At 36.0% G+C, this 24,649-nt stretch overlaps 1 protein-coding gene across 1 annotated transcript in view; it reads left to right on the top strand.

Annotated features, from left to right (window-relative positions):
* LOC138696574 (uncharacterized) overlaps nt 1–24,649 on the top strand; it is a 262,429-nt gene that overhangs the window by 201,236 nt on the left and 36,544 nt on the right. Inside the window, exon 3 of the mRNA XM_069821705.1 lies at nt 23,969–24,052. Coding sequence (XP_069677806.1) covers nt 23,969–24,052 — 84 coding nt within the window. The remainder of the gene's footprint in view (nt 1–23,968; nt 24,053–24,649) is intronic.

Below are 24,649 nucleotides of genomic sequence, written 5' to 3' on the forward strand. Positions count from 1 at the left end.
ACAAATTTAACAGATCTCTTCTAACAATAAGATAAAAATATATCTAATAGATCTCTCCTAACAACAACAAAAAGATTTAACAGATCTTTCCTGACAACAACAAAAAACAGATTTAACAGATCTCTTCTAACAACAACAAAACAGATATAACAGATCTCTCCTAACAACAACAAAAAACAGATTTAACAGATCTCTTCTAACAACAAAAAAACCGATCTAACAGATCTCTCCTAACAACAACAAAAAACAGATTTAACAGATCTCTCCTAACAACAAAAAACAGATTTAACAGATCTCTTCTAACAACAACAAAAACAGATCTAACAGATCTCTCTTAACAACAACAACAACAAAAAACAGATCTAACATATCTCTCTTAATAACAACAGAGGCAGTCTATGTAAAAGGGAAATGTGGGCAATAAAAAAATTGAACTTTCAGTTACTTATAATATTGTTTTAAATACAACTAAATGTTAACATAGGCACTAATTTAAAAATGTTAATATTATGTCAAACATGGTGAATATGAATAGGTAACTATCCTTTTGTCTAAAATTTTCACATAAAGCCAGTGTTAAATGCTCTTTTTATATAAACCGCCTAAATGTTGTACAAGTAGTAATTATTCACTAATTAAATTAGATGAATACGTCTTCCAGTAGCTTCTATAAAGTTTTTAGAAGGCAATAATATGAAGTCCAAGAAGAAACTACATCAGAGACATGCTCAGTAGCACGGAGTGCAGCAACTATGAACATGTTTGCAGCGACATGACACGGCGAAGACTTTAGAATTAATTGATCTCGTATAATGATAAAAACAAAAGGAACTCCTGGATAATATAATCTGTTCCAGTTTTCAATCAAACATTTATGGTATGCATTTAATCATCAGGGATGAAACCAACTAATAGATATGCTATAATTTACACATAATTTAATACATGTTCAGAGTAAAAAATTAGTAAGTCAAAGTGTTTAACAACTATATCAATACGTTCTGTCGAACGTTCACGGGAGAATATGACACAGCAGTTGATATCTTTCATGAAGACTGCGAAGTGTATGGAAAGATGGTTAAGTGGAGAAATTGTTAAATTAAGTCGTTCCATTAAAGCATTACAACTCTCTTCTTGATTTCTATGACCACTATTGTAAGGACTTCGTAAATTTATAGAGAATGTACGGGATTATATAATAAAGTTCGCATACATAGAGATTAACCTCTGCATTGAGTTATTAATGGCCATTCGCAGTCAGCCAAGTCTTGGAATGCGCAAGCCTCACTTGAATACGCTTGAGCTCTTTTGAGCCTTGGTTTCTCTGAACCGACGCATGCGACGTGCGAGATGCGAGGCCGCCGCTACGAACCATCTTCGCAATGACGCTGCGAGGGTTGTGGTTTCTCAGGCTGCGAGATCGCGTGGATCAGTCGCTGAGCGCATGGTGGATCTCGTCACCTGTTTGCTAATGCTGGAGAGGAAGATAATGATGAAGAGGAAATGATCCTGTATTCTTTTTGGTGAAGACAGTGATATCTTCAAGAATAGGAAACGCGAGGGTGCTTACAATATTCTTGTAAACCGCCATCTGATTGATAGTGAAACAAAATTTAAAAGTTATTTTGGAGTCTCAAGGGATCTCCTCTATAGAATTTTGTATTTAATTAACCCATTAAAGCCCAAATTATTTTTATTTAAAAAACTAGAACAGTGTATCTATTTGAAAAATTTAATCCATAAGATGTCAAGAATATATTTTGTTTCTTCTGCTGTGCACCAAGTAGTTGAATATCACCCTGTCTATAAATAGACCTCTGGGCACTTATGATATCTGCGTATTCATTTGCAATAAAGTAAATATAATTTTTGTATATTTAATGTATTATAACCAGAAATATTTACACCAATATAAATAAATTTATTTATGACGGTTTTAGTAATTAATGCAACAATACAATGCTGCAGCAGTAATGAAACACACTTATTTTAGTAATATCTGTCTTTACCAAGTGTGGTAAGGCTCAAAGCATCTTTGACAGAGCGTTACATCACACTTCTTGCGAAATGTTACTGGTCTCCATTTACACCATTCCATCCGGCAGTGTTTCTGAAAGGGTCGATTTGCCATGAAATGACCTCTATTATCAAACCTCATATCAAATTTCACTCCTCGAGGTGATGAAATAGGGCGCCTCATTCTCTTGCAATTCGAAAACATCTTGAGATAATGAACAGCCAAGTATCATCGGATTCTAAGTAGGTCCAGGGAGTCTCGTCCATGTATTTCTCTGTAGATAATCCAATCATTTACTATATCCATAATCAACTTTCTGACCGCTCTTTCCCACGGATTGAAGTGGCATATTTGCCTGCTAACCAGTTATCATGCTCCAATCAACCCATGTACTTACTAGAGTTCTCTATAATCTGTGGAGTAAAGGTTAGCGCGTCTGGCACGAAACCAGGTGGTCCAGATTCTATTCCCGGTCGGGGCAAGTTACCTGGTTAAGGTTTTTCCGGGGTTTTCCCTCAACCAAATATGAGCAAATGGTTAGTAACTGTCGGCGCTGGACCCCGGACTCATTTCACCGGCATTATCACCTTCATTCAGACGCTAAATAACCATAATATATTGATAAAGAGCCGTAAAATAAACTAATCTACATCTTCCGGCTGCGAAACGAATCACGTGAAAGGGCGTTGTAATATTTTCTATTTAGCTTTAATATTGCTGTATGATAGCTCAGCACACGTCAGGGAGGTTTAAACTCGGTTGCTTGATGGGGACATCTGAAAACTTCGACCTAGTTTAAACCTTCCTGAGGTATGATTGCCGGTTTTTTTACACATTTTCTACAGATTTACGCTTCCCTATGCTATTCTACTACTAGATTCACGGTTATTTGCATCCAGTAGACACTATCTCCCTACTCCATCATCATCGTCATTATCATCACTATCCTCATCATTAATTATCTTGGATTAGGCCTTCTCGTCTGTTCCGCTTCAGACTGAACGCTGATTAAAAGTTGGTCTCTCCACCGCTTCCGACTTTTTGCCTGAAAATTTCGAGTATTTGAATATATCCTCAGACTAGGGCATTAGTCTCTCAATGAGTGAGTTTCGTGGTGGGACTGTTACCTTAAGGCCTCTAAACCTGTCTGCTTTTCTATCTAGTTATGACCCCATAGCCAGAGGATTCCGGTTTGTAAGGAACGGACCCACGCTCTCATTCTCTCCCGTTTTCTATAACACTGAACAATAAGAATTTTGCTCCGACTTAAAACAATGTGTTCCTTATGGTTTTGTGTGCGCTGAATCTGAAAATGCATCTCTTTCCTTCGTATCACATAAGGGTTTTAAGAGGTACTATGATTTCATTTTTCGATAAGCGCTCCCCCAGGAAACGTCTGGCGCGGGTTGGAGGTTGTAAACCAAAACTAAAGCTAATGCATTTTATGAGTTTATAACTTATTTCCGGTTTCTTATGGTTGTTGGCATTTTATTTTGTTCTCGTAATAAATTAACAGATATTGGTCCCTTCTATTCAGTAAATTTCAGAACAGTTCAACGTGAGGTATACGCAATGAATAAACAAGGTTGTGGTTTTGAGTATTTAAAATAAAAGTTTACCAATTTGAGTGAAGGTAAATTAAAAGAAGGCATTTTCATCGGTTCACAAATTTACAAAGTTATGGCTGACTCTTTGTTTGAGGAAAAACTTTCCATTACAGAAAAATGGCATGACGTGCTTTCAGAGATGTATGCTGAAATTTCCTTGGAAATTCTATGGCACTACATAGAACTTGTTGCGGAAGCCATGTCACGTGCATATGAGAAAATGGGGTGTACTATGTCTCTTAAAATACCCTTTTTACATTCTCATCTGAATTTCTTTTCTCCCAACCTTGGAGCGGTAAGCGAGGAGCATGGGAAAAGAGTTCATCAAGAAATATCTGAAATGGAAAGACGATAGAAAGGAAGATCATCTTCCAGGATGCTTGGAAACTATTGTTGGTTCGTTGTAAAAGAAAGTATCGGGTCTAGTTATAAACAAAAGTGATCCAGAAAATTCGTTTAATGTAAGTTCAAATTTCAAAATTTTTCTCATTATATGCATGAAATATTTTTATTGTTCTGTTTTAAACTATATAACATGTTTGTATCCAGTAAACATTTTTCAAATATTATGAGGCGTTTTGAACCCCAAGCGTGTTGTCATTTTACCAGAAGTAGTGAAAAATTAAAAACAAGTTTTTCATTAAAAATTAAATTCATTTTCCGCGGAAAATGGTACGTGATGGGGCAATTTGGATTTTAAATTCAGATTTAGGGTACACATAATTATTAGTAAAATGTACCTATTTTTGTTTCGGAGCAAGATAAAATATAAAAATTTGTTCAGTGTAACCACAAATTACACTGCCCCGGAGACCACGAGTTGGACGTGAACGGAGGTTTTCCCTACTCAACATATCTAAATTATAATAATTTTATTTTCCCATATACTTCATTATTTTCTTTATTTATCTGTTTATGTGCACTCTCATATTGATCTTCAACTTCTCACTCCCCTTTTTTCGCCTATGACGAAGATAAAACCATTCTACGAAACGTTGTGAATTCATTTACAATTAAGCAATGTAAAAGTAATCCAATTTACATCTCTCCTATACAACCCACCATTGTTTCTTCCCTCTAGATGCAAAGCTATTTTCTGAAGCCTCGCAGTGCGCGCCTCGCACAAATTCGGCGGGACGAATCTGTCCGAGGTGACGCAGCGAGACCTCTCTGCGACGCTGCGCAGACCGCGCATCTCGCAGCTGTAGAAACCACTCACTATCTCTAGTGTAGTCCAGATTTGTGCGATGCGGGCCTTGCACCTCGCACGTCGCATGCGTCGGTTCAGAAAAACCAACCCCGACCCTGCGTACCATTTTCGCAATGACGCTGAAAAGCTTGTGGTTTCTCATCCTGCGAGTTCGCGTGAATCAGTTGCTGAGCGCTTGTTATGTCCAATGGATTTTACCGTCTTGCTACTTTTGAAAGAATAAGCCAAAATTATCCTGCATTATTAGTGGAGAAGACAGTGATATCTTCATTAGACTATTTGCCAACGCTATATGTATCTAATTCTAATATTTTTCTTGTGGCGAAATTGGATATATATAAACTGAAGAACGAAGAGAAAGAAGAAAATTTGAAGCAAGTTTTCAAGAGAAAGCCACTAAATTAGAATTCACACCTGAAAATAATAATGAGTACTGGACTCATTTTAAAAACTGTAAACCAGGGCTATCAAAGCGCCTGCACTGCGTACTCTCAAGAACCTGCAAACCATTTCCTTATGAGCGATGATTGCACTTTATCTTGCTGAAAAGTGAATCTTGTTGGATTTGCAATGCTTGTAGTATGAGCACGTAATACAGGCGATTTAACATCCCTGCTGTGAACAGATAACAGATTGGTTTGTTCACTGGCTGAGAAGAAGCTACCTACTGAAAGATGCACTGGAAGGAATTGTGAACGGGAAAAGAAGTTCGGAGCAGAAATAATTATCAGATGTTACACAATATAAAATATTTGAAACGTATGTGGAGACTAAGAAGAAGGCATAAAATATGGAAGATTGAATAATGCTAGATTTGCAATGAAGGATCTGTCGTTGGGACGAACACTGTCAGTGAATTAATACGGTTTTACTGCTACATGCACAGTATTTGCGATCAGTAGACTGTCTTTTTCTACTCTATCTAGGCTATCTAATTTCAATTTTTTTCTAGATACGTCAGTATTTTCTTCATATATCCTCATGTTTGTTTTTCATCTCTTACGTATTTTATATTCCCCTCTTTACAATCTATAGTTGGTTAGTCAAGTAGAACAGGTATTTGTAACGACTCCGACGAGTAGGCTACCCTTCTTACCTCTTATTTTCTCACCTGAATAGGGAGATAGAACCAATCATCGAAAAGTTGTGAATTCCTTTAAATTTAAGGAGTGAAAAAAATGTGAATTTACAACTCTTCTTTACCACCCACCATTGTTTCTTCCCTCTAGAACCAAAGCTATTTGCTGAGGCCTCGCAGTGCGCGCTTCGCACAAATCCGGCAGCGCGATTCGGTCCGAGACGACGCTGCGAGGCCTCTCTGCGAACCTCTGCAGATTGCGTACTTCGCAGCCATAGAAACCACTCACTATCTCTCATATAGTCCAGATTTGTGCGAGGCGGGCCTCGCACCTCGCACGTCGCATGCGTCGGTTCAGAAAAACCAAGGCTTTAGAGATTCAACGCAGGAGCGATTTCTACACTACCGGCTGTGACCACTTCATTCCCGAAGACTACTACTACTACTACTACTACTACTACTACTACTACTACTACTATGATTATTATTATTATTATTACTATTATTATTGTTATTGTTATAATTATTATTATTTTCATTGTTATTATTGTCATTATTATTCTTATTATTATTGTTATTATTGTAATTATTGTTATTAATATTACTTTTATTGTTATTATTATTATTATTATTATTATCATTATTATTATTATTATTATTACTATTACTATTACTAGGCTTATTATTAATGAATACTTTATTTGCAGACCATCAAATTGTCATCTCAGATAACGAAAATAATTTAAAAAAAATACTGTTTCAACTAAATAATACTTACTTACTCACTTATGGCTTTTAAGGAACCCGGAGTTCATTGCCGATCTCACATAAGCCTGCTATCGCTCCTTATCATGATTAATCCAGTCCTTACCATCATATCCCACCTCTCTCAAATCTATTTTAATATGAGAAGAAGAAATGAATAATTTTAATTATTTAGGCTACGGCTTAGGACAAGAAAGAGACTTAGATTTAAATCAAAAATAAGTAAAGTCCAACAATTATATGGAACGATAAAACGCATATTAATGGCGAAATACCCGAAAAAAACAGTGTTTTAGGTCTATGAAGTGGTGATAATTCAGAATGATGGACATCAACCATTTTTGAGATCAGTAGCTACAAACAGATGGACTATAAGCGAAGACATAAGGGAAGAACTAAGAATAACATTAATTCATTAATTATAATATGTCACTGTAGGTACTTTAACAGAAAACCACAATTCAAGTCACACAAAGTTCGTTTGCACTCAAAGCTGGGTTTCTGGCGCCTTGTCATCCCACTTGAGTTGTGTGGATATAAAGGAAAAAATTGGGACGGTGTCGGGTGTAGTTCCTGGGTAGCTCAGTCGGTAGAACATTCGTGCGCTAAGCGAAGGGTCCCGGATCGATAACCGACCCCGCAATAATTTTTTCCTTGAAATTATTCAAGTCTGCTTCACAGGGAGCTATACCTGAAAGCCAAATTTGTATAATCAATTAATTAATTCAAAAGTATCAATAGAAATGGTTTTAACACATAAAAAGAATGGCAATAACAAAACTTCCAAAAAGGACATTGAACTACAAACCGCAGAATAAAGGAGGAAAGGACGCCCCTTAAAACGTTTGAGTGATCAACATTTCGGCTTATCTTGTAATCGGAACAGGCTATTAAAGCCTAATCAATTAAATAGATTATACTACCGGTATACTTTTTTCAAACTATTGAGACGTTTTGGTTCCCAATATCAACGTACAGGTTCATAGCCAAGTCTAAACTAAACACTCACTAGCATCTGAACTTTATGATTATGTGGTTGTTACGGCACATGGATACCACTTACAACACAGCAAAAACATAAGACAAGGAAAATACACTCAGACTGTCTGGAATCAAAATGCACTAGTACTGACAAGTAGTCCGCTGACAGCGACGGTTGAGACCACAGAGGTGGACAAAAACAAATATACAGATATAAAATACGGAATAAAGAGAACAGGCGATTTAACAAGTCTATCGAAAGTAAAAGTGATTTATAAATAATAGTATTACTAAATCGTTGAAGCGCTGCAGACAGACAAGAGCACGCCTTAAAATCTTCTGTTTTGTTCACGCCACTGTAATCCATCTCTTAACCGAAAGAAAAACCCGGTGACGTCGTCCTGTAATTTACTGAAGCTTCTCAAGACTGCCATGTCTGGGACCGGTCTTGTAATGAAGAACAAGTGTTTGCGTGGCTCCCGCTGGAATATAAATTGCGACATAGTTGACGACAGAATTAGAAGAACTTCCCCGACTTGCAAACAAGTGCCTCGCTCCAGAGCACGCTCTGTTTTAACTCACAGCCGTCCAAGATCTGAGATACAGGAGAAAAAGAACTAAGCCAGTCTGTTGACTGCTATGAATCGTCTGAGATTTGATTACCGACTGGCTGGCTTTTCGAGGATCGAACTCTGGATGGACCGGAGCTCTTAGGTTCACATTGGCGCCCTATACTTATTCCTTGGTTTTTGCAGTCCGAGAAGTGACTTGGATGACAATCGTAAATTTCATGTTCACAGGCAGGCCATCCTGCCTCAGCCTTGAACAGTAACAGGGAGAATACGAGGATAACGGGAAGACAAGGGAATACCAAGAAAACAAGGGGGAAACAAGAAGGACAAGGAGAATGTAAGAGGAATAAGAGGATCGTAAGGAGAACAAAGCGAAGACAAGAAGAACAAGGTGAATACAAGACGATAAATACAAAGGCAAGGCTAACAAGGGAAAGCCGAGGATAACAAGAACACAAGAACAAGGGGAATACAAAAACAGCAAGGGGACATAAGAGGAACAAGGGAACACAAAAAAGCAAAGAGAACACGAAAAAACAATGGAAACACAAGGAGAAAAGCGGAAACAAAAGGAAAACAAGGAGAAGACAAGGCAAGGGAAATACAAGGAAAAAGGACAGTACAACGAGAAAAGAGAAAGGATAAAGATAAATAAAACAGGGGAAACACAAAGAGAACAAGGAGAACAATGGGAATATAAGAAGAAAAGGGAAAGAGGAAGAGGATAAGGGGAATACAAGGACAGCAATGCAAATACAAGGACAACAATGGGAACACAAGGAAACAAGGGGATTACAAGAACTAAGGGAATACAAAGACAACAATTGAAAAACAAGGACAATAAGGGGAATACGAGGACAACAAGTGGAATGCAATGACAGCAATGGAAATACAAGAACGTCAAGGGGAATACAAGGACAACAATGGGAACACAAGAAAAACAAGGGAATTATAAGAATAAAGGGAATACAAAGACAACAATAGAAAAACAAGGACAATAAGGGGAATAAAAGGACAACAAGTGAAATACAATGACAGCAATGGAAATACAAGAACGTTAAGGGGAATACAAGGACAACAATGGGAACACACGGAAAACAAGGGGATTACAAGAATAAAGGGAATACAAAGACAACAATGGAAAAACAAGGTCAATAAGGGGAATACAGGGACAACAAGGGAATACAATGACAGCAATGGAAATACAAGAAAGTCAAGGAGAATACAAGGACAACAATGGGAACACACGGAAAACAAGGGGGTTACAAGAATAAAGGGAATACAAAGTCAGCAATGGAAAAAAACAAGGACAACAAGGATAATACAATGACAGCATTGAGAATACAAGAACAACAATGGGAACACAAGGGAAAAGGGAAATACAAGGACAAGAGGAATACAAGGATAACAATGGAAATACGACAATAAGGGGAATACAAGTACAGCAATGGGGACACAAGAAAACAAGAGGAATACAAGGGCAATAATTGAAATACAAAAACAACAAGGGGAATACAAGGACAACAAGCGGAATACAAGGAAAAGAAGAGGAATACAAGGACAACAAGGGGAATACAAGAACAGCGATGGGAACACAAGGAAAATAGGAGAATACAAAGACAATAATGGAAATACGACAACAAAGGGAAAACAAGGACAAGGAGAATACAAGGAAAAGAAGAGGAATACAAGGACAAGGGGAATACAAGAACAGCGATGGGAACACAAGGAAAATAGGAGAATACAAAGACAATAATGGAAATACGACAACAAGGGGAATACAAGGACAAAAAGGGGAATACCTACAAGGAAAAGAAGAGGAATACAAGGACAACAAGGGGAATACAAGAACAGCGATGGGAACACAAGGAAAATAGGAGAATACAAAGACAATAATGGAAATACGACAACAAAGGGAAAACAAGGACAACAAGGAGAAAACAAGGAAAAGAAGAGGAATACAAGGACAAGGGAATACAAGAACAGCGATGGGAACACAAGGAAAATAGGAGAATACAAAGACAATAATGGAAATACGACAACAAAGGGAATACAAGAACAACAAGGAGAATACAAGGAAAAGAAGAGGAATACAAGTACAAGGGGAATATAAGGACAACAAGTGGAATACAAGGACAACAAGAGGAATACAAGCACAACAATGGGAATACAAGGAGAACAAGGAGAATACAAAAGAACAAAGAAAAGGGTTGTATTTTTATGTGACAGTTAATTCCCAAGTTATCCCCCATAACTAGTGAGAAGAACGACGTAGTTCTACAAAATCCTCTATAACGTCTGCTTTGTTAACTATAAATTCCATCACGACCGCGCTGTAGATCGAAGCCGGGCCGTCTGAATAGAAGACCAGAGCGCTAGTGCTGAACCACAAACGACAAAAAAGTCTGTTATAGTAGTATTTCAAACAACATGTTAATATTTGTGTCTGCGCGGCCCAGAAGAGAATTTGGGATGATGACATTGTGGACTCACCAATTCTAATGTTGATATAGATTAAAGTAAGCTACTGCTACTCTAATTCCACTGTTCTTGAAGAATCTTAGTCTCCTCTATATTATTTTTTTTTGAGGGAGTGTTTCAAGGTTTCAATCTGACATTATGACTAGACAAACGGCGGGAATCCTATGACATAAGGTCCACGCATCGACAAAGCTGCAATGAATCCCTATAATAAATCGCTAACGCCGTAATCATGCGTCAGTTATGAAGTGGAAGCAAGCAAATGCCATTCCTCTCAAGCTTTTATTAGAGTCATTCTTCTTTACCTGTTTTACCTCTCCTATTTTACCGAGTTACAAGACTTTGCAGTGTAGAGGAGGAAGGATATTTCCTGTCAGTTGGCATTAGACAAATCCTCACATTGCGGGCCACCCTGGATGTGGGATTAGAACGAAGCAGGGCCACCGCAGAGACATCACAGGACAATCACAAGACAACGGACAACCACCCACTCCCGTAGACGGGTGAGATAAATCTATTCCACTGTCCACGCCGCGAATCGAACCACGGATCACTTGGATAAGCAGCGGGGTTAGGTACAGCTTACAGCAGTAAAATTTTTGGAAATATTCAACAATTTTTTCCTTCATTACTGTATCTTGTACAACAATGAAAATTGGTATGTGTAAAACACTGTCCTTCTGCTACATGAAAAAAAAAATATATTTTTACGATTTAATTTTTTTTTTTTTTTCTAAATTCAAAACGGTGGCAGTTCACTGTGCCGTGATGAAGCGTTTCCCTCATAACTCATATTCTCTGTCTTTTATTTTATTGCTGAAACTCATGTTTACAATATCATGCTCTTTCAACTACAGTCTTTAATAAATAATATTTTTTTTTTATTTTGTGTTCGAAGAAAATACTGATATTTAACCATTTTTTAAAATGAATTTATTTTTTATCAGACAATCTATCAAAGGCAGAGAAGCGATTTTATATCATATTGTAGATATGACATGTATAAATATATACAAAAAATGTCATCACAGAATGTTGGATACTTTTTGAGTTATGAGGGAAACGCTTCATCGCTGCACAGTGAATTTTGAATTTTGAATTTTGAATAAAAATATAAATAATTTTTTTAAATCGTAAAAATATGTTTATCATATAGCAGAAGGACAGTGTTTCACACATACTAATTTTCATTATTGCATAAGATACAGCAATGGAGGGAAAAAAATGTTGAATATTTCCAAAATTTTACTACTTTAAGCTGTACAGTAGTGGCGAAAAAAACCGGACCGACCCTTGTAGCTGATTTCAGAGCCTTGTTCACTCCAGAGCGCGATAGACTGGTAACTAAGACTTTCGTGGATGGACTCCTCCCTGGGAAGGAAACTTTTTTTTTGTTCCTTATTCAAATTTATTCCCAGTACTTTTCGATTGCTGGTAAAATTCATGTTCTGGGAATAATAGGTTAATTAAGTAGTATAATATCGCTGCAATCGAAAAGTATTGGGAATAAATTTGAATAAGGAACAAAAAAAGTTTTCTTCCCAGACAGGATTCGAACCACGAAAGTCTTAGTTACCAGTCTATCGTGCTCTGGAGTGAACAAGGCTCTGAAATCAGCTACAAGAGTCGGTCCGTTTTTTTTTTGCCACTACTGTACCTAACCCCTTAATGTAACTGATGATAGCGGGATGCATACGAAGATACACCATGGAAATAGTTGGTATTCGCATTACAGTTTAAAAAACTAGGAAGAAAACGAGCCGGGTAATCAGCCCAAGCGGAATTCGAACCCACACCCTATCGCAATCTCAGATAGTGAGTCCAGCTCGGTAACTACTAGACCACACCAGGGTCGGAACTTTTCAAATAATTGGCGGCAAGAGTAGGCTATATCAGCTGACTTAATACCTACACTTCAGAAAGTTTATTACAATCTTCAACATTCCATTTATATACGGCATGCGCCCATTCTATTTCTAACGACAAACATTTTAAAAGTGTGACAACATAGAATTCTTAAAATTACTGTAGTATAATAAAAGGAGAAACAATGAAATAGTCCGATCTTAGCGACTAACAACAAATAAGCAGCTTCTGGCATGCGTTCAAAGCTTTATTCTCGTGCCAGGGAGCTATAAGTTGCCGGGGTCTCGTCATAAATTCCCATTTCCTAAATTGAAATGCTTCGCAGCACATACAACCTACGGATGAAATCTATTACGCATTTACAACATCCTCACATTAAGTGGGTCTACGGGGATTTTCTCACATGGTAATTTATTGCACTACCCACATCTGACTCACATAAAGTAGTTTTTAATAGTCCCTCTTCGGCCTCTTCCAGCATTCTCAATACCGAAATCGTCTTCTTTCCGCTACCAAAGACTCTTTCAACAGGATAGTAGAGAGCCAGCGGTATTCCTACAAAGTTAACATACGTAAATGCTTTAATTGGATACAGAAATATGTAAAAAAAAACTTGGAATTGAATACTGTCCCGCACAGATAGGTTGTGTACTTTATGTCATGTACAGTGTCTTCCGAATTCTTTCCAAGTCAACAAATTATCATTCCATTGCCTCATAGACCTACATAAAAGTTGAAGTTGAGCATGTCGTTTTTATTGAGAGAAAATGACAAGACGAAAGAAGAAGAGAAAACAGAAAGGCAAACCAAGCAGATAAAAGAAAGGGAGTTAAGAACGAAGAAATAAAACACAAAATATGGAAATTAGAGATAAAAGATTAAAGAGACAAAAGGAAAGAAAAGGAGAAAGAAAGAAAGAAAGAAAGAAAGAAAGACAGACAGAAGGACAGAAAGCAAGAAAGAAAGACAGAAAGAAAGAAAGAAGAAAGAAAGAAAGAAAGACAGGAAGAAAGAAAGAAAGAAAGAAAGAAAGAAAGAAAGAAAGAAAGAAAGAAAGAAAAAAGAAAGACAGACAGAAAGAAAGAAAGAAAGAAAGACAGACAGACAGAAAGAAAGAAAGAAAGACAGACAGACAGAAAGAAAGAAAGAAAGAAAGAAAGAAAGAAAGACAGACAGACAGAAAGCAAGAAAGACAGAAAGAAAGAAAGAAAGAAAGAAAGACAGGAAGAAAGAAAGAAAGAAAGAAAGAAAGAAAGAAAGAAAGAAAAAAGAAAGACAGAAAGAAAGAAAGACAGAAAGAAAAAAAGAAAGAAAGACAGACAGAAAGAAAGACAGACAGAAAGAAAGACAGAAAGAAAGAGAGAAAGAAAGACGGAAAGAAAGAAAGAAAAAAAGAAAGAAAGACAGAAAGAAATAAAGAAAGAAAGAAAGACAGAAAGAAAGAAAGAAAGAAAGAAAGAAAGAAAGAAAGAAAAAGAAATTAAGGGATAAGGAAGAAAAGTTAAAGACAAAAGAAAAAGTTATTTAAAGAAAAGCAAGAAAAGTGAAGACAGAATTGGATAGAAATTCAAAGAAAGGGAAAGGAAAGAAGTAAAGTCAAGGAAATAGGAAGACAAAAGAAAGTCATAAAAACAGTATTAGAAGAAAATATAAGAGAAAAAAGAAAGACAAAAAGAAGAAAGAGAAACACAAGTAAGAAAAAATATTCAGAAAGAAAATGAGAAATGAATGAAGAAAAAAAGAAGATAAACGCCATTCCCCATTTTACTTGCAGGAACAGTAGGCCTATTTACTCTTCTTTATTCTGATAAAGAATTATTTAACTCCTGCTGAAACAAGTTCAACCAAAGTGAACTGAGAAAATTCGCCAGTTAGATTTGATCTTGCGTCAAGACGAAATGATGTTGAATTAGTGTTTACAAAACAAAAAATAAATTAAGGTTAACTGCACGTTAAATTCAATGCCTGATCTCAAATATATTTTTTTTTGTATATCAGGATTATAAACAGTCTTCATTGCTAGTCAAAATCGTGCATAATATGCCACATTATTATACTAGTGTCGTAATAGTAATATGCGTTACAAGAGCGGTATGTTGAAGTTTTCATGTTCGAGGAAAAGTTTGAAAAAGCGAAACGTAGTTGAGCTTTTTTAATTTCCGAGAATTGAAAGAAAACATACCGCTCGTGTATCGTACATTATTTTGTGCGAAGATCGTTTATTACATACCTGAAAGAGGAATTTCTAATTAGTTGCAATGAAATCTCCATCTTGGTTTCTGTTCAATGACGGCAAATTTGCAAAACAAAAATATCTATCTTCAACATTGTTCCTTTAACATGTTTTCTGTGTTCACTATACTCCAGTAGGCCGTGATATACGTCTGTCTTTTTTTTCCCCAGTCTATGGAATCTTGTTGATTTTTTCACGGCTTCCTTAATGTTACTTGCATCACGAATGCAGTAACTTTAGTGGAGTTGTAGAGTTTACTTAATTTTTGCAAATATTTAAAAACAATAATTAACAGTGCAATTTAGGTGAAATTGCAGTGGTAAGTTTCCAATTTATAATTATTACTATATTGAACGTCTCTAAAAATAATATGTTAAAAGCCTAAAGTAGTAAAATCAATATGTCACTTAAGCGGTAAGAAGAGGGAAATTGTTATGTGTGTTCGGTTGGGAATGCTGAATGTGGAATTTTAGACTTTCCGCGGATTGGTTTTGTGCGGAAACCAAGCAAATACGCACGATCTCGCACAAAAACATTACCATGCCAACTAAAACTTCAAAGTTAACATTATGAAACGACTTGCCATTCTATAATATTTAATACACCAGTGTTGTCATAGCAACCTCTTTCTTCATATACCATGATATCAAACTACCTATCATTATAAATCTGATGTCATTTCTTTATTACTTGTTTTATAATGCTGTCGTACAAAAAAAAATAAGGTATGAAACACGTTTATAATGTTATACGGCTATTGCTTTCGTCAAAATTAAGAAATTAGCTTCACTCGTTCTCTAAAAATTGACTCATGCCATAAAGTATAATATTGTAAACTTGTTTCATAATATAGGCCTACTATTATACAATTGGCCTTAGAGTCTTTATACATATATTTTCTAAAAATACTAGTCTCCAGCTGGCTCATCACTGTGAAGTAACGATTAGCATCGTGAAACGAGTTCAAATCCTGGTTGAGGCAAGTTATCTGGTTGAGGTTTTTTCGAGGTTTTCCTCAACCAATCGAAACAAAATTGTAGGGTAACTTTCGGTGTTGGATCTCGGACTCATTTCGTCATCATAATTACACTTACCCTCTTTCATCATCAACTCCGTTTCTTTCTAGATTTCGGGCTTGTTTCGATATAGAGTAGGCTGCGAGTTGCCGCCAAACCCCGTAGATATGAGGTCATTCGTTGTTGGTGGTAGCGCTAAACACTGTGGGCTCTCCACTGTCTCATGGTAACTCGTGGAACCGGGGATATCATGTAGGCTGTAGGAGGGTTCGGAGGCGGCGCGCAGTGAGATCTATAGAGTGAGGGATCTTAGGGTATGCACACCATTCCATACAAGCTAATACAATGGGCCCACCCGAGCGGCCTGCGTGCGAAGACCGTCCCAGTCCGTGCCCTTCCTCTGAAAGAGGACTAATACATACTGTAGATAGCAGAGATAAACAACGATCGAGAAAGCAAGACTAACAGCGCCCGCAAAGCCGAAAACCCGCACGACAATGTTGTATACGTCGTCGCGTCGTTGACGTAAAGACTGCTTGTGAGTGTTTCGAGACGTCGAGATTGATCACTCCCGAAGTCCCGAACGTCAAGTAGCCTTGAATCGCCATAGTTGTTCATACCTGACTGAACTTTTATTTACTTTGGCAACTGTTATATATGTATAAACAATCAAGTAGCCTATTTGAAACATCATCTCCACCTTTCAGTATATAATAATCCGTTCCCCAGTCTTTATTTAATTACTAGACCCTTATTAAAAGGCTAGGAATTTTCTTTTCAAATGTTTGAGATCATGTTGCAATCTCAAGTAAAAAGATATTAACGTTATGTTTTATGTTTCTTAGAAATGCAAATGTATTTGAGAATTGTTTTTATTCTATTAATTGTTTTTATTCTATTTATGTAACCATAGATAATATCGTATAATAGAACCAGAACATTTTGATAACTAAGATACTGTTTTGTTTTGTCTTTTTGTCTCATTTAAACATTTATGTTATTTATTTCAATGATGTATGTTATTCAAAGTTACGAAATCTTTCCACGCCGACCAAATGCTATTTCGAGAATGACGAGCGAGACTCGAAGCGCAGCGGGAATGACGAAACGAGACTCGAAAGACAAATGCAACGAACACAGCGAGCGAGAGCGGCAGTTATAGTCGCGACGCTGTTATTCCCGGCGTGACTCCTCCTCTTTGCTTACATCTTAGGAAGTGAAGGCTCTATAAAGTCTAGGTACGTAGTATCGTTCGCCATTTTTGCTCTTTCGTTGCCGAGCTACCATACGAGGAATCTATTTGCCACACCGTTAAACATTATCATGCCGTAGCTCCTATGATAATAAATCAAACGTACTGTAATTCAGCAAATAATTGAGCGGCAAATAACGTCTTCGTGTGCTTTCTGCGAACGCCAACGAAAGAGCCAAAATGGCGGGCGATTATATTAAGTATTTATCGAGCCTTAAGAAATGAATAACGTCTTCCTCAGCGAATCACAAGACGCACACGTTTAAATGCAACGCGATTGGCTGCAAGAAATTTGAGCGACGGGATTATAGTTTTGTTCGTCTCTAATAGATATATAACACTTAAATTCTTGCGACTTACCATGCAGCATAGTAAAGTTCTGAGAAACGGAAGAATCTATCTACAAGAACTTTCCATGTAATCAATGTCAGTGACCGAACCGGAGTCCACGAAGTGATGTCTGCAATCTCTCACAGACTATCGAAGGAGATCTCATTGCCCCATGATCAGTATTGATTAAAAATCTAACTAAAGTTGACGTCTTCTTGTGTCCCTGTCAACAGTGAAAAATTATTACGATAATTATTCCTAGCGTTTTTTGCAGGTACGTTGCCCCGGGTAAGAACGACTAAAAGAAGAAATCCGGCGGATTATCGCAGGACCCGATCTGCGGACCGCGATATTGATCTGCTCACTTTCTCCCAATCCGTCATCCGTACCGCCTGCCACTCCAGCGATCTGTCGCCTCTTATTCAAATCTAGTGAACAATATTTATTTTCTATTTGTAGACGTCGCATTTGTCACGTGCTTCACCTTTCGATCCCAGCGTTTGTCGCGTATTTGACTTCTGAACTTCTCGGCTTGAGATTCAATATTATAATTTTCGATAACATCCGGGACTTTTACCTCAACTTTCAAACACGCAATTATCGAATTACGTGCATGATTGGTTTCTGAAAATGTCATTAAAAAGTGTTAGTTCTCGTTCTTCCTTGAGAAATTTTAGTCTGCCACATCTCGCGTGGCCCAGCCATGGCCCATTGTTACTGGATATCTCTGACCAAACAGAATCGGTGTCCTATCTCTGTAAGTGAAAGGTTCAGAGCCATAGTGGGCCAAGCGCCATTTATTAAAAACGGAGGAAGCAAGGGTTAAAGTTAAGTGAATACCATAGTTTAATGAAGATCGACATAATATCATTTAGTTTTAATGTGTATACTTGATGTTATTTGCTATATGTTTCCATTGAATTATGGTAATAACTTCATTTTAACTCTTATTTTTTACGGTTTTAGTAAATGGCGCTTGGCCCACTATGGTTCTGAACCCTTCATTTGTAGTTGATTATACGGTTGTAAATCAGATTTTTTCCTGAGTGCTTAGGCTACTCCTTTCTTTCTTATTCAGAAATATCTGTATTATTCTGATATCACCTCAATATCTACGTATGTCCTCTATGGTTACCATTCAGGCCGTTGGATCCAAAGTTCGCGGGTTCAAATCCCAGTGCGATAACGATGGATTTTAAAGGACGATAAGTGCCATAGCATGACTTTACGACTCGTAAAAATCCCTGAGAGAGGGCTGCAGGAAAAATATCTGGGTTAAGGCACAATGCTACAAACCGGAAGAGATCATGCATTTTCTTGCACATTTTATTATATTTTAAAGTGATGAAGTGTTTAAGAAACAATATTAATTTTTGTTTAGAATCGTTATTAATGTTGAATATGTTTTACAACCATTAGTCTCGAAACTGGATCTACCCATCCTTGATAGGAGGAAGAAGAAGAAGACAACGAAGAAGATTTCTTACAACAAACATTCTACTTGCAGTGTTGCATTTATGCATAATTCATTTAAAACTCTACACTAAGATTATAAAAAGCTTTAAAATATACTCATTTAACATGTTTAGCTAAACTTAATACCACTGCACTGCCCTGATTGAGATTAGTACTGTAATCCATAGGAAATTAATAGGCTAATATTTAATGTACAGGATGCGACAGTGTTCATAGCTTATTTTCAAACACAGCATAAGTGAACAACTGGCATTTCTTTATTTTGCTTTTCAGTATCAAATACAAAAGAAAGGAATGTCATTTACCTATCAATATTTGAAGTTGACACCTGGCAAATGATAGTCACGTCACACCACACATTCTTCCAAGCGACGCTGGAATCTGTCCATTTCTCTCTTCGTACATATCGCCAGGGATAATGTTGGCTGTAGTTATGATAACGATTCTTAAATTCCAAGATGGTGATCGGACGTGTTTGGAAAACCCCCATAAGATGAAGTCAGCAGATGTCAGATCTGGGGACCGGGATGGCCAAAGGATTTCATCATATCTAGAAATGGCTTTCTGTGAAAAAGTTTTTCACATCGTTCTTTTACTCCGACCTGACTTATGATTACAAGCAGATGCAGTGTTTCTAAAGAAACTAACCCACCTTGCAATGGTGCAAGCGTCTGGCACTCTTCCTTGACGACTGAAGTTGAAGTGTCCTCTGAATATGCGCTGTGTAGCAATTTAAGAACCGTTCTTCAAATAGGCGTCTACTGTGAAAGCACGTTGCTCTGTAGTGCACACTTCCATCCCCAACAAAATGGTAGCCCGTTGACAAACGAAAGGTACTGTCATTTGATGCGAATTATTGTATTATATCACCGTACTACGCTAGTCAAAACATGCTATGAATGCTGCCGCACCTTGTACATAGGCATACATCTACTTCGAGTTCAATAAAATATAAGTTAACTATAAGAACATTAACTTGAAGCATAACTGCATTATAGTTTAGGAAAATTAGAGGACGACAAATTTACTCCCATTTGACTTTAATAATATGCCTATTTTTGTTTTTTTAATATTTGCTGTTCTTAGAGAAGAAATAGTAGAGGAGAAGGTGGAAATACAGGCTAGGAGTGATAATATGGGCTACCTCGTTTTTTACTATATATGGTGGTGTTACCTAGCGAAAAAGCTCTAAAAGTACATCTCGTGTCCATCAGTCTGCGTGGACAAAGAGACAAACCAGTTGCCTTTGTGATGTGGATGTGGTGTGTTCTTTGTGTTTTTCATCAATTTCAAAGTTTTTGCAGGTATGTAGTTTCAATTTTATTGAAAGAAATATATTTCGTGTTTAGAAATCACGCTTGATGTGTTGCACTGACTAAGAATAGCTCTATCACATGGCATAAGAGTAATATTTATTTATAACAACAATTGCTATACATAATCTTAGAAACCTTCATGAATCGATGCTGATAATATGGGCTACCGCTATGTATCAAATATGGGATAGGTAGCCCATATTACCAGCACGTTAACAAGTCCCGTATTTTCACTATCGTGATTTACATTATTTGTTACAGAATATTGTCATTGATGTCACACAGGTTTCCTATTTATGTTTCTTTCTTTTTCCAATTTTATTTTCAAATTTTTGTGGTAGCCCATATTTAGACCCTACTACCTTTAGAGGACCAGTTCGTCTTTATTTCAAAAAGTAATTATATGCAAATATCTATTGCAACTATTGACCTTTAAGAATGCAAAAATTGTATATGAATAATTACTCTGTATGTCAATAAAGATTTCAAAACAATATGCCACATCATTTTCCATTATTATGAGGAAAACAAAATGGTAGCCCATATTTCCACCTTCTCCTCTAAGACTTAAAATAGCATGCTTCCAGAAGAACTTGTTTTAAAGAAATAATTTTAAACTCAGATCTAAGTAATACGGACTGTCTTGAAGACAACAAATCTTTTTTTATAGTTCAAATTGTGGTCGTAGTTCTCATTACTGTAACATCAACATAAGAAGTATCTGAATAAAAAATGAAAGAAATACAGGAAAGAAATATAGAGAGAAACGTAGAGAAAATATATAGTCTATTACTAAGCGAAAATATAAAAACAAACAAAGAAGCAAAGCAAAAGAAGAAAAAGAACATTGAGCAGAAACTTTCCCATCATTATACGCTGCAGGACAAATAATAAAAATGTCAGCAAAATGAACAGTCTACATTGAAATTCCTGCACAATTTATTATAGCCTACGCCTTCCTCTTGCATGATTTATTTATACAGAATGTCCGAATGAACTTGTTACGAAGTTTGGGAAGTGATAGTAGGTGTCAAAAGGAACAAGTTTTGCTAATGAACTCATACTCGGCGGAGCTCCAGTACGACGCTGTATTATGTCTTTAGAAACATCGTTTCACATCTGGCCATTGGACAACTCATTTGCATAGTGGGATGCGAGGAACTGCGTTGTAATTATTATTAAGACCACACTCTTGTATTTTTATTTGTGTTTTAACGGAGTATTACATATTTCTAAGTAATTATTATTACAATATTACAAACCTTATGGATTAAAATAGAACTAAAATGACGCCCATTCAATACTTCGCACAAATACGCTTGGTTTCGTTTAGCTGTTCTCAAATTCGGTTACAATTCTAAGCTAAAGAGCCTCCACGCTATTCAACGGCATTTCTTAGATTATACTTAACACAATATCCTAAATGAAAAGTCGAACTCTGGGGAACGTAGTGGCCAAGTAGCAGGACCTCCTCTTCAAATCCACATTTCAGGAAAACAGTCGATTCAGGTGCGGTGTTGTATGTAGCTTCATACTGAAGCACCATGGGATATTGTTCATTAGCAAAATTGTTCGTTTCAACACTTCCTACTATGCCTCAGAGTTCGTAGCATACTCACCCGAACAACCTGCATTTAGCAAACAGACTGAAAAACAAAATATTGAACTATGTATAAAAATTCGCACAAAAAGTAAAGAAAGTATATATCAGAAATATATATTTTATTAATAGCCTATATTTTAAATACGACACAAATCAAGTCAAAAAATGTACTGTGATCACTTTTCACTATAAGAAACCTTACGGAATTTTCTCCAGAACTATAGCAGATAAACAAAATTTTCACCATTCATAAAACACACCTGAGTTGATTGAAATCCACAATAAGTAATTAAAATTATTTTCTTTCAGTTTATAATAATTAAACGGAGGAGTGAGAGAAGTGTGTTAACTAAGGCTCAATTATAGATTACGATATCTTTCTGGAATATTCTATATACCCATATTCAGGATGATTCAAGAGGATTTACCGTCACTTACGGAGCTTATTTCCGAAGATATTCTGAGCAAAAAAGTCGTATAAAGATTTGTCCTAATCTCAATATTTTCAAAGTTACACTAATTTCAAGTTGTTTGTAAAATAACTTTTTTTTTAGTTTTAAGGGTAAAAGAATATTATAGAAAAAGACTGAACTATTCAGAAGTATCATTTCTTTAATTGGCTAGTATTCTGAAGCTAAAAATGTGTTGTAAGTTGCTTTGTACAGATTTCGTTTCTCAATTTTTAACTAAAAATGACATCATTCTTACGCACTTATCACAAAAATGGTTACAAATCATACGAATTTAGGAACTTGATTCTTTACAGTTTAATTATGCATCCTAATGTACAGTCTTGAAGAATTTAAAAGAGTGGCGTGATTTGTAACAATTATTACAAATGCGAAAGAAAATGTGATTTTGTAGTTAAAAATCGAAAAAAAAAATCTGTATGAATCAACTAAGGAATTCACAACACATTTTTAGCTTCAGAATATTAGCTAATTAAAGAAATAATACTTCTGAATAGTTCATTCTTTATCTGTAATATTCTTTTACCCTTAAACTCAAGGATAATGATGTTTTACTAACAACTTCAAATTAGTGTAACTCTGAAAATATTGAGATTAGGACACATGTTTATGTGACATTTTTTGCTCAGAATGCTTTCGGAAATAAACTCCTTAAGATCCCTAAGAGACGGTAAATCCTCGCGAATCATCCTGTATATATAAACATCACATCATATATATATATATATATATATATATATATATATATATATAATTTTCATAGGTAATATGGAAAGAGTTTTTCATTTTATTCAAAGAAAATGAATTACTCATGTGGTGTTTAATAAGACTATTTCGCGAATAGAGCAATAATTAATTAATTAATTTAATGCAGATAAGAGCATATTACCTATTTATTTACATCATAATATATTTAATTCACATTCGTAAAGAAAGAATGAAAATATTTAAATAAGGCTAAGGCAATCTAGTGTTAAGTACTCTAACTAGAACGGAAAAATGGAAATATACATGTTTATTATAAACAAAATGAAATTAAAAAATATTATATGAATTTTTATTAAATGCTCAACAATCGAAATGATATTCCGTAAGAGTAAATTTATTGGACGTACTTGATTATGATTATGATGTAACTGATGTGTTTTAGTTGGTTATTTAACGACGCTGAATCAGCAACTAGGTCATTTAGCGTCGATGGGATAGGTGATAGCGAGATGGTATTTGGCGATATGAGACTGAGGATCGTCATAGATTATCTGGCATTCGTCTTACGGTTGGGGAAAACCTCGGAAAAACCCAACCAGATAATCAATTCAAGCGGGAATGAAACCCGCGCCCGAGCGCAACTTCAAATCGGCAGACAAGCGCCTCAGCCGACTGAGCCACGCTAGTGGCTGAAACTGATGTTGATTAAGTATTTCTGAGTTCCTTTATATCTAAGTTTATAGCGTCCCTAATTGATTTTTGAAACAATAAAATTACGAACCATCAGCTACAATACAAAAGTGACAATACGAAATCGACAATTCTATACGACAACGGTAGATGGCTCAGATCGTCTGAAATCCAACCGAGTCTTACAGTTCATTGGCGAATTGGTATATGAACGAAATAGCCACGTTAATCTTTTGTCGGAAGCACAGAATATTAATTAATTATCAGAGAGTGAATTATATGTTTCCTTTTTTCCAGAGGCCAGAAAACCAGACGATTCAACGCGCCTAAACCCGTCGCTGCAATCCCTCGGCAGTCCCGGAGCCAGCTACACAGAGCAGCGTAAGTTAAAAAATGAGTGTCACGAAGACTACACATTTTTTCATTAGGCTATATGTTTTATGTGCTTCGACATAAATTGGTTCCTTTACCATGCTGAGAACGATATAACAGTTTATTTTTTAACTGTTACTGAAAAGACTATAAATTAAATAGCTTACTATGGACCCAAATAAGAAGATGAACTTTCGTTTTCCCAATTACACAAAAAAGAAATTCTTTATAATTCCAAAAGAAAGATATTTGACTTCATTTATCAATATATTGTAAGGTTTAAGTAGTTATAAGTCCGGACGAAAGGAGGAGGTAAATCATAACAAAGAAAGAGAGCAAGAAAGAAAGAAAGCAAAAATGAATGAATGAATGGATGAATGAATGAATGAATGAATGAATGAATGAATGAATGAATGAATGAATGAATGAATGAATGAATGAATGAATGAATGAATTTCTGTCTAAAATCGTTTTTTTTCATTAATACTAACATCAAATTCTTATTCATCACTTTATTCTAAATAATAAAAAATACGAATTAAATAACTGTTTTTATTTCATATAAAACCCACTTCATTTATCAATATATTGTAAGGTTTAAATAGT

Source organism: Periplaneta americana, chromosome 3 (genome assembly GCF_040183065.1).
Source record: "Periplaneta americana isolate PAMFEO1 chromosome 3, P.americana_PAMFEO1_priV1, whole genome shotgun sequence".
In the NCBI taxonomy this organism is placed as follows: domain Eukaryota; kingdom Metazoa; phylum Arthropoda; class Insecta; order Blattodea; family Blattidae; genus Periplaneta; species Periplaneta americana.